Below are 14,474 nucleotides of genomic sequence, written 5' to 3' on the forward strand. Positions count from 1 at the left end.
ATTAATTAGGCAGCCTTGGAAGGATCAGCCTGGGGCCGTACGATCTGGTATCAGCGCAACTTCTGGTACCAGGGTTGCCAATCTCCAGCTGGGCAAACAAGCAAGAAGAAGGTTGAGAACATAAGAGACGCCAATGTTGGATCAGGCCAAAGGCCCATCCAGTCCAACACTCTGTGTCACACAGTGGCCAGAAATACCAGGTGCCATCAGGAGGTCCAGCAGTGGGGCCAGGACACTAGAAGCCCTCCCACTGTTGACCCCCCCTAGCACCAAGAGGACAGAGCATCACTTGCCCCAAAGCCCCTATCTATACCTTGTGGCTAATAGCCACTGATGGACCTCTGCTCCATATGCTTATCTAATTCCCTTTTGAAGCCGTCCATGCTTGTAGCCACCACCACTTCCTGTGGCAGTGAATTCCATGTGTTAATCACTCTGTGGGTGAAGAAGTACTTCCTTTTATCCGTTTATCCGTTGCCAATAACCAGGGGTCATTTCCTGCAGGAGCGCACAGGAGCGGAGCTCCGGCAGTAAGGAGCTCAGGGGGCGGGCACATTCAACAAGCTGCTCCCAGCAGCCCTCAGTCGGGCCATGAGGAGCAAGAAGCAGCCAGGTAAGGTGCAGAGCCCCCTCCCGGCCCGCCTTCAGGTACAAGCTCTCCCTCCTCTGCACATCCCCCCCCCCCAAAAGCTCGCAATCCAAAACAGTTCAAACAGTTCAGTGGAGTGTGAACGGTGGGTTTTGCCCGGTGATGCCAGGGGGTGTGGCATATGCTAATAAGTTATGCTAATGAGCTCCTGCACCTCTTTTTCTATGAAATGACCCCTGCCAATAACAGAACTGGCCAAACATAGAAAAGCATCCTTGAAGAATGTAAACAGAATCTAGGTAAGCTCTATGTTTTCTAATTTTTGTTTTGAAACGTTATCTACTGCAGCTGTTCTAGCAATTATACACCTTGTACTTTCATTCTTATTGTTAGTGGAAGTCCCACAAGCCTTATGAAGACTAACAGCTTGATAAAGATATTGATTCGAAACAGGCCTGTTGCGTATTACTAACCTGGACATCTTCATGCTCCAAGAGTCTGCTCTTTGGCTGTTACAGAGAATGTTTCTGTTCTTACAGCCTAAGAGGATAGTTTATAGGCTCAGTCCCTTTAAGATTGTATTTCAGCAGGGGTTATGTCCCGCTTGTATTTGTATGTCTTCTAATGTAATAACACACTTTGGCTGTGGTCACACACACGAAATAATCAACTTCAGTGCACTTTCCAACTGGATTTTTACTGTGTGAACTGGCAAAATCCAATTTGAAAGTGGATTATTTCGTGTGCGTGATCACAGACTTTTGTACTTTATTTGTATTTTGCATGATAGTTTATCTGATATCACAATAACTATTTTTGTAAAAAACAGATTCTGTTCACATTCTTCGAGGTTGCTTTTGTATGTTTGGTCAAATCTCCAGGTGGGAGCTGGAGATCCAAACTGATGACTGATATCCAGACTACAGAGATCAGTTCCCCGGAGAAAATGACTGCTGTGGAGGGGGGACTCTGGCATTATATCCTAATTAAATTCCCTGCCCTCCCCAGGCTCTGCAAATCCCCAGAAATTTCCCAACCTGATTGGAAACCCTGTTTGGTACTGAGTGTAGAATTTAGCATTATGCATTTAAAAAAAAAAAGTTTCTGCCCTTATGTGCTTCCAACGTCTGGTGAAATTTATGAACTAATGGGAAGCGTGCAGAGTTAGGCTTAGAGACGGAAAGTTGGATTTAGCCCTTGGGGAGGGTGGCTGTCCAACCCGTGCCTTTATTTCCTTTTTTTTACAGCAGGGTCGGGCACAGAGGGCCACGTGAGACCCAGTTGACTCCAGAGCCTCAGCACCGTCACAAGGGAAGGGACGAGAGCATGCCTCTCTTACCTGATGGAGAATCCAGGAGGTTCTCTAGCTCCTCTCCCAGCAGTGCAAAGTCGTGGTGCTTGCTGCCACAACCCTTCTTGGTGGTGAGCCCCTCAGCGTGTGGGCTGGTGTTCCTGTGAGGAGGAGATTATTGGATTTATACCCTGCCCTTCACTTGGAGTCTCAGAGCGGCTTACAAACTCCTTTCCCTTCCTCTCCCCACACCAGACAACCTGTGAGGTAGGCGGGGCTGAGAGAGCTCTGACAGAAACTGCTCTTTCTCAAGGACAGCTCTGACAGAACTATGGCTTGCCCAAGGTCATCCAGCAGCTGCAAGTGGAGGCGTGGGGAATCAAACCCGGTTCTCCCAGATTAGAGTCCATGCAACTCTTTAGGTTGGAGAAAACACGACTGAGGGGTGACATGATTGAGGTTTACAAGATTATGCATGGAAAAGAACAGGTAGAGAGAGGGGTACTTTTCTCCCTTTCTCACAATACAAGAACTCGTGGGCACTCCATGAAATTGCTGAGCGGTCGGGTTAGAACGGATAAAAGGAAGTACTTCTTCACGCAAAGAGTGATTCACACATGGAATTCACTGCCACATGAGGTGGTGGCGGCTACAAGCATGGACGGCTTCAAAAGGGAATTAGATAGGCATATGGAGCAGAGGTCCCTCAGTAGCTACTAGCCACAAGGTATAGATAGGGACTCTGGAGCAAGTGATGCTCTGTCTTCTTGGTGCTTGGGGGGGGGGGTCAACAGTGGGAGGGCTTCTAATGGCCTGGCCCCACTGGTGGACCTCCTGATGGCACCTGGTATTTTTGGCCACTGTGTGACAGAGTGTTGGACTGGATGGGCCTTTGGCCTGATCCAACATTGGCATCTCTTATGTTCTTATGCAAGGAGCTTCATAGAATCCAGACTGGGCCATCATCATCACCTTCAGATGGAGCAAACAGACCCCTGCCATCTTGCCATGCTTTGTTTACCTATCTCTTGTCATCTTGGATCCGTGCAGCCGCCATGTGCTCGGTTACAGGCCATGCCCTAACATGAAAAGACACCCACTACTTCTTGCAAAGCTTCCATGATCAGAGCACTTTCTTTTCTTTGGACACAGTTCTGGGCTGTTTCACACGCAAGAAGAAGAGTTGGTTTTTATACCCTGCTTTTCTCTACCCTAAGGAGTCTCAAAGTGGCACAGTGTCCTTCCCTTCCCCACAACAGGCCCCTCGTGAGGCAGGTGGGGCTGAGAGAGTTCTGAGAGAACTGTGACTGGCCCAAGGTCACCCAGCAGGCTTCATGCGAAGAAGGAGGAAGAAGAGTTGGTTTTTATACCCCGCTTTTCTCTACCCTAAGTGGCTTACAATCACCTTCCCTTCCTCTCCCCACAAGAGTCACCTTGTGAGGTAGGTTAGGCTGAGAGAATTCAGAGAGAACGGTGACTGGCCAAAGGTCACCAAGCAGGCCTCATGTGTCTCAAAGGGGCTTACAATCGCCTTGCCTTCTCACAACAGACACCTTGTGGGGCTGAGAGAGTGCTGAGGGAACAGTGACTGGCCCAGGGTCACCCAGCAGGCCTCATGTGTCTCAAAGCAGCTTACAATCACCTTCCCTTGTGATTGTGAGGCAGAGGTGGGATTTCCTGATTCCCAGCCTCTCTCCACTTGCGTTCCTCCAGACATGGAGACTTTGCTCGCTTCGTGTCAGTCTGCCAGGCACCCAGGAGCAGGGCCAGCGCAAAGGCAGAAGCCAAGCATGGAGCTCCCGAGCAGAGGTGGCGACCCTTTCTCAGCACTGGAGGCAGGGAGCCGAATGCCCGGCTTCTAGTCACTTTTACCTGGCTGAGGCCTGTGGCCGGCATGAGACTCACCTGCAGCAGGCATGCTTCCCTGCGTACTTGTTGCCTTTGTGGTTGGGCTTGGGCTGCACTTGGCCCTGGTGCAGGAGAGACAGCAGCTGCGAGATTTGCTGCAAGACAGGAAGAGCCGGTCACTGCAAACAATTCCTACCAAAGCTGCTTCCTAGCAGGATATCCTCACCACCCCCCTCCCCACAGCACCGTTTGGGCTATTTATAATGTCTAATGTTCTTCCCCACTCTTTGCTGTCCATGGGGCCCCCCCATCACTTCTCCCTACCCAGACACACACACACACACACAACATATCCTTTCATATCCACGTCACCCACCACAGACAAACCTACAATGCTACACCAAAGACAAATCGCTTAGCAACATATTTCTTAAAAGTTATTAAGACGCCAGTGACCTTGCTCGCATAGTTGCAGGCATCCAGGAATAAACCCTGTTAAGCCTACACCAGCCCTCTGCAGAAACGAAATCTTTTACACCCTTGGAGTTGTGTCATGAGTCTCAGCACCCTTGTCGTGCAGGCTCCCAATTCCTTAGCTCCCACCCCCTCCCTATGGGACCTGGTACCATATAAGTTCACAAGGAGCCCACCCCTACATCCTAGAAGACAATGCAATTGCAAAAGGATGTAACAGGAGCTGCTCCTGGACTGAGGAAGGATTTGTAGAATCTAGAGAATGCATTTAGGTAGCAGTGGTGTAGAAAAGCTGCCGAGAAATAGATACCCCTACTGTTTCTTCTTACTGCTCAGGTACACTGCTCTTATTGGAGTTGCGGTGGCTCAAGTGGTTAAGACGCTGAACTGCAGGCTGTGGAAGGTCGGTAGTTCAGCAGTTCGAGACCCAGGTGCCGCATGACGGAGTGAGCTCCCGTCTCTAGTTCCAGCTCCTGCCAACCGAGCAGTTTAGCTCCCACCCCCTCCCTATGGGATCTGGTACCATATAAGTTCACAAGGAGCCCCCCCCCCTACATCCTGGAAGACAATGCAATTGCAAAAGGATGTAACAGGAGCTGCTCCTGGACTGAGGAAGGATTTCTGGAATCTAGAGAATGCATTTAGGTAGCCGTGGCGTAGAAAAGCTGCCTAGAAATAGATACCCCTACTGTTCCTTCTTACAGCTCAGGTACACTGCTCCTGCAGCTTGCTGCTTTACAGTGGGTCAATTCCAAAACTGGAGGGGGGGGACAACCCAGCTCTCCTCCAACTATATTCAACAGGCAGCACTTAACAAGGACAGACAGGAGGGAGTGAGCGTCAAGGCTCACTGCCTTCACTGACGACAACAACCCCCCCCCCCCATGCACACATTTGCTAGCATATGACATTCTGTCCTGGGAAACATAATCCTTTGGAGTGAAAAAGAATGTGTTATGCAATTTAACTGTTTGAATCACTGTAAATCTACCATCCCTCTCAAAAACTCACTTTATACCCCTACCTAGGGTTGCCAGGTCCCCGGGCCATTAGTGCAGTAGGGTTACCAACTTCGGGTTGGGAAATTCCTGGAGAACACCTGGAGGCTGGCATCCCTACCCACGTTGCCTAGGCCTTCCAAGTCTCCCACAGCCCGTTTTTGGAAAAGAACCCGAGCAGAATTTATCGCTTACCTGCACAGAACCAGATTCCAGCGTCAACTGTCCTGTCGGGCTTTGCTCAGCAAAAGCTGCCATGGAGAGTCTCACCAAGCTCCTCAGGATATGGTGATGGCTGCAGGCCTCCTCTCGGCCCGTCTCGGGGCTGGGCCTGCTGTCCTGCTGCTGCGAAGCCGCTTCTGGCGATGGGTTTACCTCAGCGAACGGCACGTCTGCAGCACCGTGTGTCTTGAACTTCTGGGCATGGGGAGGTTTGGAAGCCTTGAGCACGGCAGGGAGGACAAATCCCTCACTCTGCTCCGTGAGGACACTCTGATTTCTCTGGTTCCGGAGGGTCCTGTACAGGGTCGGGGTCATGTGGCATGGAACCTCAGAGGCATCGGCCCAAGGAGCTCCTGGGGGAGCCTCGGACCCAGGCTGGGGTTTCTCAGCTTCTCCTCGCTGAAGCACAGGCACGATGTGGATGTCTGATTTCTGGATGGGCTTGGGGGGCTTCTTCGGCTGCTGCTGGCTGTAGGCGTGTTCCGCCTCCCGGCAGTTGTACGTCATGTTGCCGTGCTTCTCCCTTTTACACAGAGACACCGCCAGCGTCAAGCTGACCAGAAAGAGAGCAAGCAACACCAGGAGGCAAATCCCTATCACGGCGGAGGGGCTGAGGGGCTGGGACACGGGGGACGGATCTGGCATGTCCTCCCGGTGACTGGCAAACGTCACCTTCACCGAGACTCTGGTGCAGAGCGGCTTCTCCCCTCGGTCACTCACAGACACGTCCAGGTCCCATTCGCGGCCCACCAGGCTGCCGGCGTTGCTGCCGTTCAGGTGAACCTGCCCTGAGTGGGGATCGAGGACGAACAAGCCAGCTCCGTCGCCGCTCAGCAGGTTGTAAAGAAGGGCACCGTTTAAGCCAGTGTCTGCGTCTGTGGCAGAGATCGTGAAGAGCAGGGGAGCAGTGGCCGAGGGGACTGAATTGGAGCCCTTTTCTCCTTCGGGCCACAGCACGTGACCAGTGGCCGTGTCCACCAGGACGGTCACACTTGCCCTCCCACCCTCCACCGGGGGCTCTGTGATGACGGGGAAGTTATCATTCACGTCAAGCACAGAGACCCTGACGGAAACGTTAGAGGACAACTTGGGCTGGCCTGCGTCTTCCGCCGTCACAATAAAGTCAAAGCTGGCCATCTTTTCGGCATCAAAAGCCGTACGGGCCCAGATTTCCCCAGTGCCGGCATCAATCGCAAGCCACTCCAAAATCACCGCATCGGGGATACTGTAAGTGACTTTCCCATTGAGGCCTGCATCCGCATCGTGGGCCCCGACTGCCAGCAGAGCGGAAGGGGGTATGCTGTTCTCAGCAACCGAAACATGGTATAGATCGGCCTTGAAGCGGGGCGCGTTGTCGTTGATATCGCCAACGTCAACCGTGAAATCTCTGGCGGCAGCAAGTGAAGGGGTCCCCCGGTCCTGTGCTAACAAGGTCAGGTTAAGCTCTGCCCAGTTCTCCCTGTCCAGGGGGGTGTTGGTGAGCAGCATGTAGCTGCTGGGGCTGATCCTTCTCAAGGAGAAATGCTCAGCCCCTCGGCTAATATAGCAGTCCACCTTCCCGTTATCACCAGCGTCTGGGTCAGAGAGTGTCACCAGACCAACAAAGCTGTCTTTGGGCTGCGCTTCAGACACCACTGCGGCCTGTCCAGCCCAGATGACATGGACCTCAGGCTGGTTGTCATTGATATCTACAACCCGGACCAAAAGCTTGCAGTGGGCTGGGATGGGATTCGCTCCATGATCTCGGGCTTGTACGTCCACCTCATAGGTAGATTTTTTCTCATAATCCAGCTGCTGCTGCAAGAGGACACGGCCTGTCCGGCTCTCGATAGTAAACGTCCTAAGCACCTCCACAGGGGTGTGTTTGCTGAGGGAATATTCGATCTCTCCGTTGAGGCCTTGGTCGGGATCTGTGGCAGTGAGGTTGACCAAAAGAGTCCCCGGCGACGCATCTTCCCTCATCTCGACAGTCACAGAACTCTGGGTGAACGCCGGGCTGTTATCGTTGGAGTCCAGCACGGTCACCCTCACGAAGGCACTCCCAGATCTGGGGGGCTCGCCGCGATCGACAGCGGTCACGGTCAAAAGGAAAGAGGAGTAGCGTTCTCGGTCCACTTCTTTCACGACCACAAGCTCCACCTCCTGAGTTCCATCAGAGCCGACGGATACCTCCAAGGCAAAGTGCTCATTGGGTGACAAGAGGTAGGAACAGAGACCGTTGGAGCCAGCATCTGGGTCGACGGCTCGATCCAAAGGGATTCGTGTCTGCAACAGCACACTCTCTGATATCTCCAGCTCCAGTGACATTTGGGGAAACTGAGGCCCGTTGTCATTAATATCCAGGACGTGAACCTCCACATGGATCAGGGCTAGGTATCTGGCAGCCAGAACGCGGAAAGAGATGATACAGAGGTCTCTGTGGGGGCAAAGCTGCTCCCTGTCCATTCTCCCCAAGGTGCGTAGCAAACCATCCTGAGAGTCCATCTGTATGGGAAGCAGAGCAGAGGGCTGTAGCAGCTGGAAGGACCCTGCGGTCTGGCCGCCCTCTGTCCAGCCCAGTTCTTCAGACAACCTTCCCAACACAGTCCCAGGCTGTCTTTCCTCCGGCACCTGATAGTGCACGTTGAAGGTGGTGACTTCCTGGCAATCCACCAGAAGAAGGAAAGACCACCACAGAACTGGAACATACAACGCCAAAAACATCCTTCCTCTGCATACACCCAGGCAAAGCAGAGTCAGACCTGGGCACGCCAAAATAAGCAAATCGACACAACCTGCTTGGCCCAGAAGCCAAAGACATTAGCTGTGTGTGGCGTCGATACCAATTTCAAAAATCAATAGATAGTAATAATTAACCAATAATTCATTTACAGACAAATAAGTGAACCATCTCTACAATTTCCAAATCTGAAGCAAAATTATTATTACAATACACAATTCGTAATCAGGGCATAAATGATTTAACATAAGTCCCTGTATATGGCTCACCAAGTCCCAAACACTCCAAAGGGTTCCAAAAGAAGGACTATGGGGTCGCCCACTTCCTCAGTATGCTGCACGTTTCGCCGACCAGAAGGTATCTACTCCAACAGTTCCAAGAAAGGAACACTTGAATGGTTCCAAAAGAAGGACCATGGGGTCGCCCACTTCCTCAGTATGCGGCACATTTCGCCAATATGGCTTTATCAAGGTGGCACCAGTAACTTGAAGGATATCAGTGAAAAAACAGACTCGCTGTATTCAATTCACAATATCGTTTTCAAAGTGGGCTGTGCCTTCACAACTTTCAAGATTCTCAGCTGATTGCAGAAACCCACCCCGCTGTCCGCCTTGGTCCTGTGCCCTTAACTACACTTGGTTATCTCAGAGTCTTCTCACCAGCGGGTCACTGTAGATGAAACTACCAGGTGAGCAACCCAGGAGCAATTAAAGGGAGGGGTGGGGGGCGGTCTACATTAAAAAAAATTATTCACATCTTATGAAGGTTGGATCTATTATTTAATAGAAAACATCTTATGAAGGTTGGATCTATTATTTAATAGAAAACAGAAAGGCACAGCTGAGGGGCACTAAACTAGGGCTGCCAGGTCTGGGTTGGAAAATACCTGGAGACTTTGGGGGTGGATCTGAGAGAGGGCGGGGTGCCATATTCTCCGGGGGGGGGGAGCTGATCTCTGTCAGCTGGAGATCCCCAGGCCCCACCTGGAGGCTGGCAACCCTACACAAAACCCAGCTCTTGGCTTAGCTAGGCCTGGAGAAAAAGGCTTCAGGGACCAGGTGGTGAGGGGGCCCTCAGCTGTGGGCATTTTTCTGTAAAAAGTGCTGCCTTTGCCCCTGAATAGATACCCGTGGGTGTCCTTCGCCCTTAGCAGTGACACTACATAAGAACATAAGAGAAGCCAATGCTGGATCAGGCCAGTGGCCCATCCAGTCCAACACTCTGTCACACGGTGGCCAAAAATACCAGGCGCCATCAGGAGGTCCAGCAGTGGGGCCAGGAGACTAGGAGCCCTCCCACTGTTGCCCCCCCCAAGCACCAAGAAGACAGAGCATCACTTGTCCCAGCCTGAGAGTCCCTATCTATACCTTGTACTAATAGCCACTGATGGACCTCTGCTCCATATGTTTCTCCAATTCCCTCTTGAAGCTGTCCATGCTTGTAGCCGCCACCACCTCCTGGGGCAGTGAATTCCATGTGTCAATCCCTCTTTGGGTGAAGAAAGACTTCCTTTTATCCGTTCCAACCCGACCGCTCAGCAATTTCATGGAGTGCCCACGAGTTCTTGTATTGTGAGAAAGGGAGAAAAGTACTTCTTTCTCTACCTGCTACTACGCACTTGCAGCCCTGCTGGAACGGCATCCCCTCACATTCAGCCGGGGTTCTTATTTCTGCACAGGCCGTAGAACCTTGGTTGTTAGATTCAAGCAAGTGGGGAAGCTGGTTTGGGGGCACTGACATCTGTGCCATGTTTCTCTGTTTCATTGTTAATTCTGCTTTTAGAACCTCCATGCAACATGCAGAAAGGCTTTTTAATTTGTGAAGAAAATCTCTCTCACACACACACATACACACACAGCCATTTTGTTCAGTGCTTTGGCAAGAAATCTCCTAGAGCTGAGGAAAACAAAAAGAGGTCTTGTGATTCATTAAAGGCTCAGAGGTTTCTTGAAGCATGAGCTTTTGTTGGGCTTATACTTCAAAAACAAACATCTGCTTCAGGAAGTCCCTTAGGTGCAGGAAAATCCTTTTTGTTTTGCTGCAAAAGACGAACAGAGCTGCCTTGCTTGAATTTTCTTAGACCTGAACAAAGTTTTGAGCCCAGTGGCACCTTTAAAACCAACAAAGTATAATTCTGGGTATAAGCTTTTGTGTGAGTGCACACTTCTTCAGATACAGTGAAACAAGACTTTCTTCTACTAGTACATATAGGTAGGGGGGGGGGAGGTTAGTTGCCAGGAAGGGCTAATTAGAGTCAAGATGCATAAGTAACTGAGCAACACATGCAAAGATTAGATTAAGGCAGTTAAGACCTGTAAATAGCAGCAAATTAGCATACAGATAATAAAAGAGTTAACAAACAGATGTGAGAACGAGGTTTGAGTCCAGTGGCACCTTTAAAACCAACAAAGTTTAATTTGGGGTATAAGTGAGAACTGAGTGACTTAGCATGTGTTAGCGAATAACCACCTGATATCTCTGTTAAGCCCGGGGGGGTTCCACTGTCTTGAGTTTTGTAATAACGTCATTCAGCAATCTCCTGTTCCAGTCTGTTTCTGAATCTACTTTTTAGACCTGAGCAGACACTCTTGCCATGACTGATTTGAGTAGTCTTGGGATGGCCTCTATTACCCAACCTTTAAGCAATCAAATGTATGTCAAGTGTCTTTCTTATATATATAAGGGGATCCCAAGCCATGAAATTAAAAGACGCCTGCTCCTTGGGAGGAAAGCGATGGCAAACCTAAACAGCGTGATAAAAAGTAGAGACATCACCCTGCCAACAAAAGTCCGCATGGTCAAAGCAATGGTATTCCCAGTAGTCATGTATGGCTGCGAGAATTGGACTATAAGGAAGGCCGAGCGCCGAAGAATAGATTCTTTTGAACTATGGTGCTGGAGAAGACTCTTGAGAGTCCCTTGGACTGCAAAAAGATCAAATCAGTCAATCCTAAAAGAAATCAACCCTGACTGTTCCCTGGAAGGCCAGATAATGAAAATGAAGCTCAAATACTTTGGCCACCAAATGAGAAGGGAGCACTCACTAGAGAAGACCCTGATGCTGGGAAAGATTGAAGGCCAAAGAAGACGGGGATGGCAAAGGATGAGATGGTTAGACAATGTCATCGATGCAACGAACATGCTTCAGAGGACAGCGAAAGACAGGAGGGCCTGGCGTGATCTGGTCCATGGGGTCCCAAAGAGTCAGACTCGACTGTGCAACTGAACAACAAAGCCAATGACAGTGTTGCTGGCTAATGCCAAGATTCAGTAGTTAAAAAATGATAAAGGGCTTTAAGCCCTTAGTCCTCACCCCACTGAAATAAAGTCTAAATTGGTATTAATAGCGTTTGTAAAGCACCTGTTTCTTTCCCTGAAGCACAATGTTGTCCTGTTTACAGAAGATAATGCTGGGATTTCTCAGATTTCTGGCCACACTGACCCATGCTACTGCAACCTCAAGGCTAGGTTACTGTGACATACTCTTGATTGGGCTGCCCTTGAAGATTGCTGGAAACTTCAGCTTGTGTGAGGGCTGCCTGTCCTCTGCTAGCAATACCCAGGACACTGTGGGCGGCGGCGGGCGGGGGGGACTTACCCAACAGCATCCCACGATGTCACTTCTATCTACACGAGCAGAAATGTTGTCACCATGTTGCAGGACGCTCTGGAGGGGCCAAGGTAAAGGATAGGACGTCGCCCCTCACAATGGGCATCCCAGTCATCTTAGCTGGTGCAACATGCAGTGTCCCCTTTATTATCAGGTACTGCCCATTGAGACCACATTATACCAGCCCTGACATCTCTCCTCCGGCTGCCTCATTGTTTCCAGGTCCAATTTAAGGCTCTGGCCCTCACTTGTAAAGCCTTCCAGTGAGACCGCAAGACCAAACTATTTAAGACAGAACTATTTAAGAGAGTCCACGGGGCAGCTTGAACAGGCTCTGGCTTACCTGTAGGATTATAAACCTCCAGGGGGGTGGATGGAGATGTCATAGACACATAGAGCTGGGAGGGACCTCAAGGGTCATCTAGTCCAACCCCCTGCAAAATGCAGGAAATGCACAACTAACCCCACTCCCCCAGGGACCCCTCGTCTATATGCAGAAAAAGACAACAACAACAACTTTCAGGAACCCTGGCCAATCTGGCCTAGGGGGAAATCCCTTCCTGACGCCAAAGCGGCGATCAGTATTGCCCTGCACCAGTGTTCCCTCTAAGCTGAGTCAGTGTGAGCTAGCTCACAGTTTTTTTAACCTCTGGCTCACACATTTGTGTCTCAGCTCAGGAAGGAGGACCCCAGAGCAAACTAATTTAGGCAGGAGCCAAATCGCTCGCTCACAACTTTAACGCAAATAGCTTACAAAGTAGAATTTTTGCTCACAAGACTCCACAACTTAGAGGGAGCATTGCCCTGGAGATGTAAGAAAGGGCCACAAAAGCCGAGCACTGGCTCATCCCTTCCTCTCATGAACTGCATAAGTCCACAGCACTTACAGAACCTTCTGTTTACAAAGTGATCCCTAGGTGACAGAGATCAGTCCACCTGGAGAGAATGGCTGCTTCGGAAGGCGGGCTCTATGGGATCGTGCTCCGCTGGAGTCCCTCCCCTAACAAAAACCTGCCCTCCTCAAGTTCCACCCTCAAAATCTCCAGGTGGTTCCCAACCCAGAGCTTACCTGTGTAGGGACTTGGGAATACAGGGTGGAGCGATGCGACTACTTCATTTGCATGTCGGAGGGAGTGATGTAGCTTAGTTTGCTCACTGTAACCTTGGTAGGTTGTGAAGTGGCGGGAGGGCTGGTCATCGTTCAAATGGAAGAGATAGGAGAAGCAGAATCTCTAGTTACCTCCTAGGTTTCTGCCACCCTTCTAGCCGTACAGCACTGACCCATTCCAGAACTTTAGCTGCAAGGACTTCCAACATTCCTGCACACACTCCTTTGTGGAATACAGCCTGTCCCCCTCTTTTGGGGGGTTGGGAGGGGGTCTGCAAAACTGCTGTTTTGAGAAAGCTTTCGAGGAACCCCACACACACTGTTTGGGATAGCTTGGGGGGGGGTGTCATGTGGTTTATTTTATTGTGCCTGGACCCTGTATAATACCTCATTTTCTTTCAGAAAGGTCAATGACAAATATTTTAGATAACTAAAATTATGACAAACTGTGGACACATAGGCCACTGCAGTTACTATGGGATACCAAATCCAACAAATCCATGGCAGAGATCGCAAAACAGATGCAGGAATCACAAAAGTATGACAAACCCCACCATAGAACTAATTATGCTGTTGAAGAGTTAATCATATATACACTGTTCACACATTCTGCCCCTAGGGAATAAAGACATAGATTTACAGGGCTCTTTTTGTAGAAAAAGCCCAGCAGGAACTCATTAGCATAATAGGCCACACCCAACAGCAGGAACTTATTAGCATATTAGGCCACACCACTGACAGCACAGCTCATTAGCACATTAGGCCGCACCCCCATGTTACCAGAAGTGTGGTTATCCAGCCACACCCACCTTTTGCTTGTTATTCTGCTTACCTTGTTTGTTGTCAAAACCCAGGGCTTTTTTGTAGCAGGAACTCCTTTGCATGTTAGGCCACACACCCCTAATGTAGCCAATCCTAATGAGTTTCTGCTGTTGGGTGTGGCCTATCATGCTAATGAGTTCCTGCTGGGCGTGGCCAACTTGGGAGCCAGCCGGAACTCCGTTCCTGTGCGTTCCTGCCCAAAAATAGCCCTTTGCAGAGACTGCCGCTTGCTTGCTTTCCCTCTCTCACAAACATGCATACCAAACTTGCCTCGCAGCCCCCTTATAGCCAGCATGGTATAGTGGTTCAGAGCGGCAGGCTTTAATTTCGAGAACCGGGTTTGATTCCACACTCCTCCACATATGAAGCCTGCGCAGAGACCTTGGGCCAGTCACTGTTCTCTCTGAACTCTCTCAGCCCCACCTACCTCATAAGGTGCCTGCTGTGGGGAGAGGAAGGGAAGGCGATTGTAAGCCGCTTCGAGACTCCTTAAATGGAGAAGAGTGGGGTGTAAAAACCTACCCCTCTTTTGATATCAATGCACTAATCCCAAATACACGGGCAGCAGCATTTTTCTCATATACACATATTCAAAAGCACCCTTCCTTCTCTTCAAAGGTACCGCCACACACACACACAACAAACAGATCACGTGCAACTGGTGCCTGTTCCACACACATATATAGAAGCTAGTTTCACCAAAGGGTATGAGTCAAAAGAACCAGGTGAGTCTTGAAGTTTGGAGTGTTTTTGAATTGCGCCTCCCTCCCAACTGTGAAGGTATGTTTTAGAT

General features: G+C 50.2%; 1 protein-coding gene across 1 annotated transcript; it reads right to left on the reverse strand.

The window, feature by feature from the left end:
- Positions 1-1,893: 1,893 nt before the first annotated feature.
- Positions 1,894-8,125, reverse strand: PCDH12 (protocadherin 12). The gene is made up of 3 exons (XM_015410559.1): positions 5,396-8,125; positions 3,786-3,883; positions 1,894-2,041 (listed from the first exon to the last, which is right to left on the reverse strand). The coding sequence occupies exons 1-3, from the start codon at positions 8,123-8,125 to the stop codon at positions 1,894-1,896; spliced, it is 2,976 nt and encodes a 991-aa protein (XP_015266045.1).
- Positions 8,126-14,474: the final 6,349 nt, after the last annotated feature.

The sequence above is a fragment of the Gekko japonicus genome, unplaced genomic scaffold (genome assembly GCF_001447785.1).
Source record: "Gekko japonicus isolate JY-2015 unplaced genomic scaffold, Gekko_japonicus_V1.1 scaffold3457, whole genome shotgun sequence".
In the NCBI taxonomy this organism is placed as follows: Eukaryota; Metazoa; Chordata; class Lepidosauria; order Squamata; family Gekkonidae; genus Gekko; species Gekko japonicus.

Bases quoted from the DNA above. Each gene is read 5' to 3' on its own strand.
- PCDH12 (XM_015410559.1), bottom strand. From the start codon at position 8,125: ATGTTTTTGGCGTTGTATGTTCCAGTTCTGTGGTGGTCTTTCCTTCTT. The intron at 3,884-5,395 runs GTAAGCGATAAA...CCTGTCTTGCAG, and splicing joins TGGAATCTGGTTCTGTGCAG to CAAATCTCGCAGCTGCTGTC. The intron at 2,042-3,785 runs GTGAGTCTCATG...TCCTCCTCACAG, and splicing joins GGGAAGCATGCCTGCTGCAG to GAACACCAGCCCACACGCTG.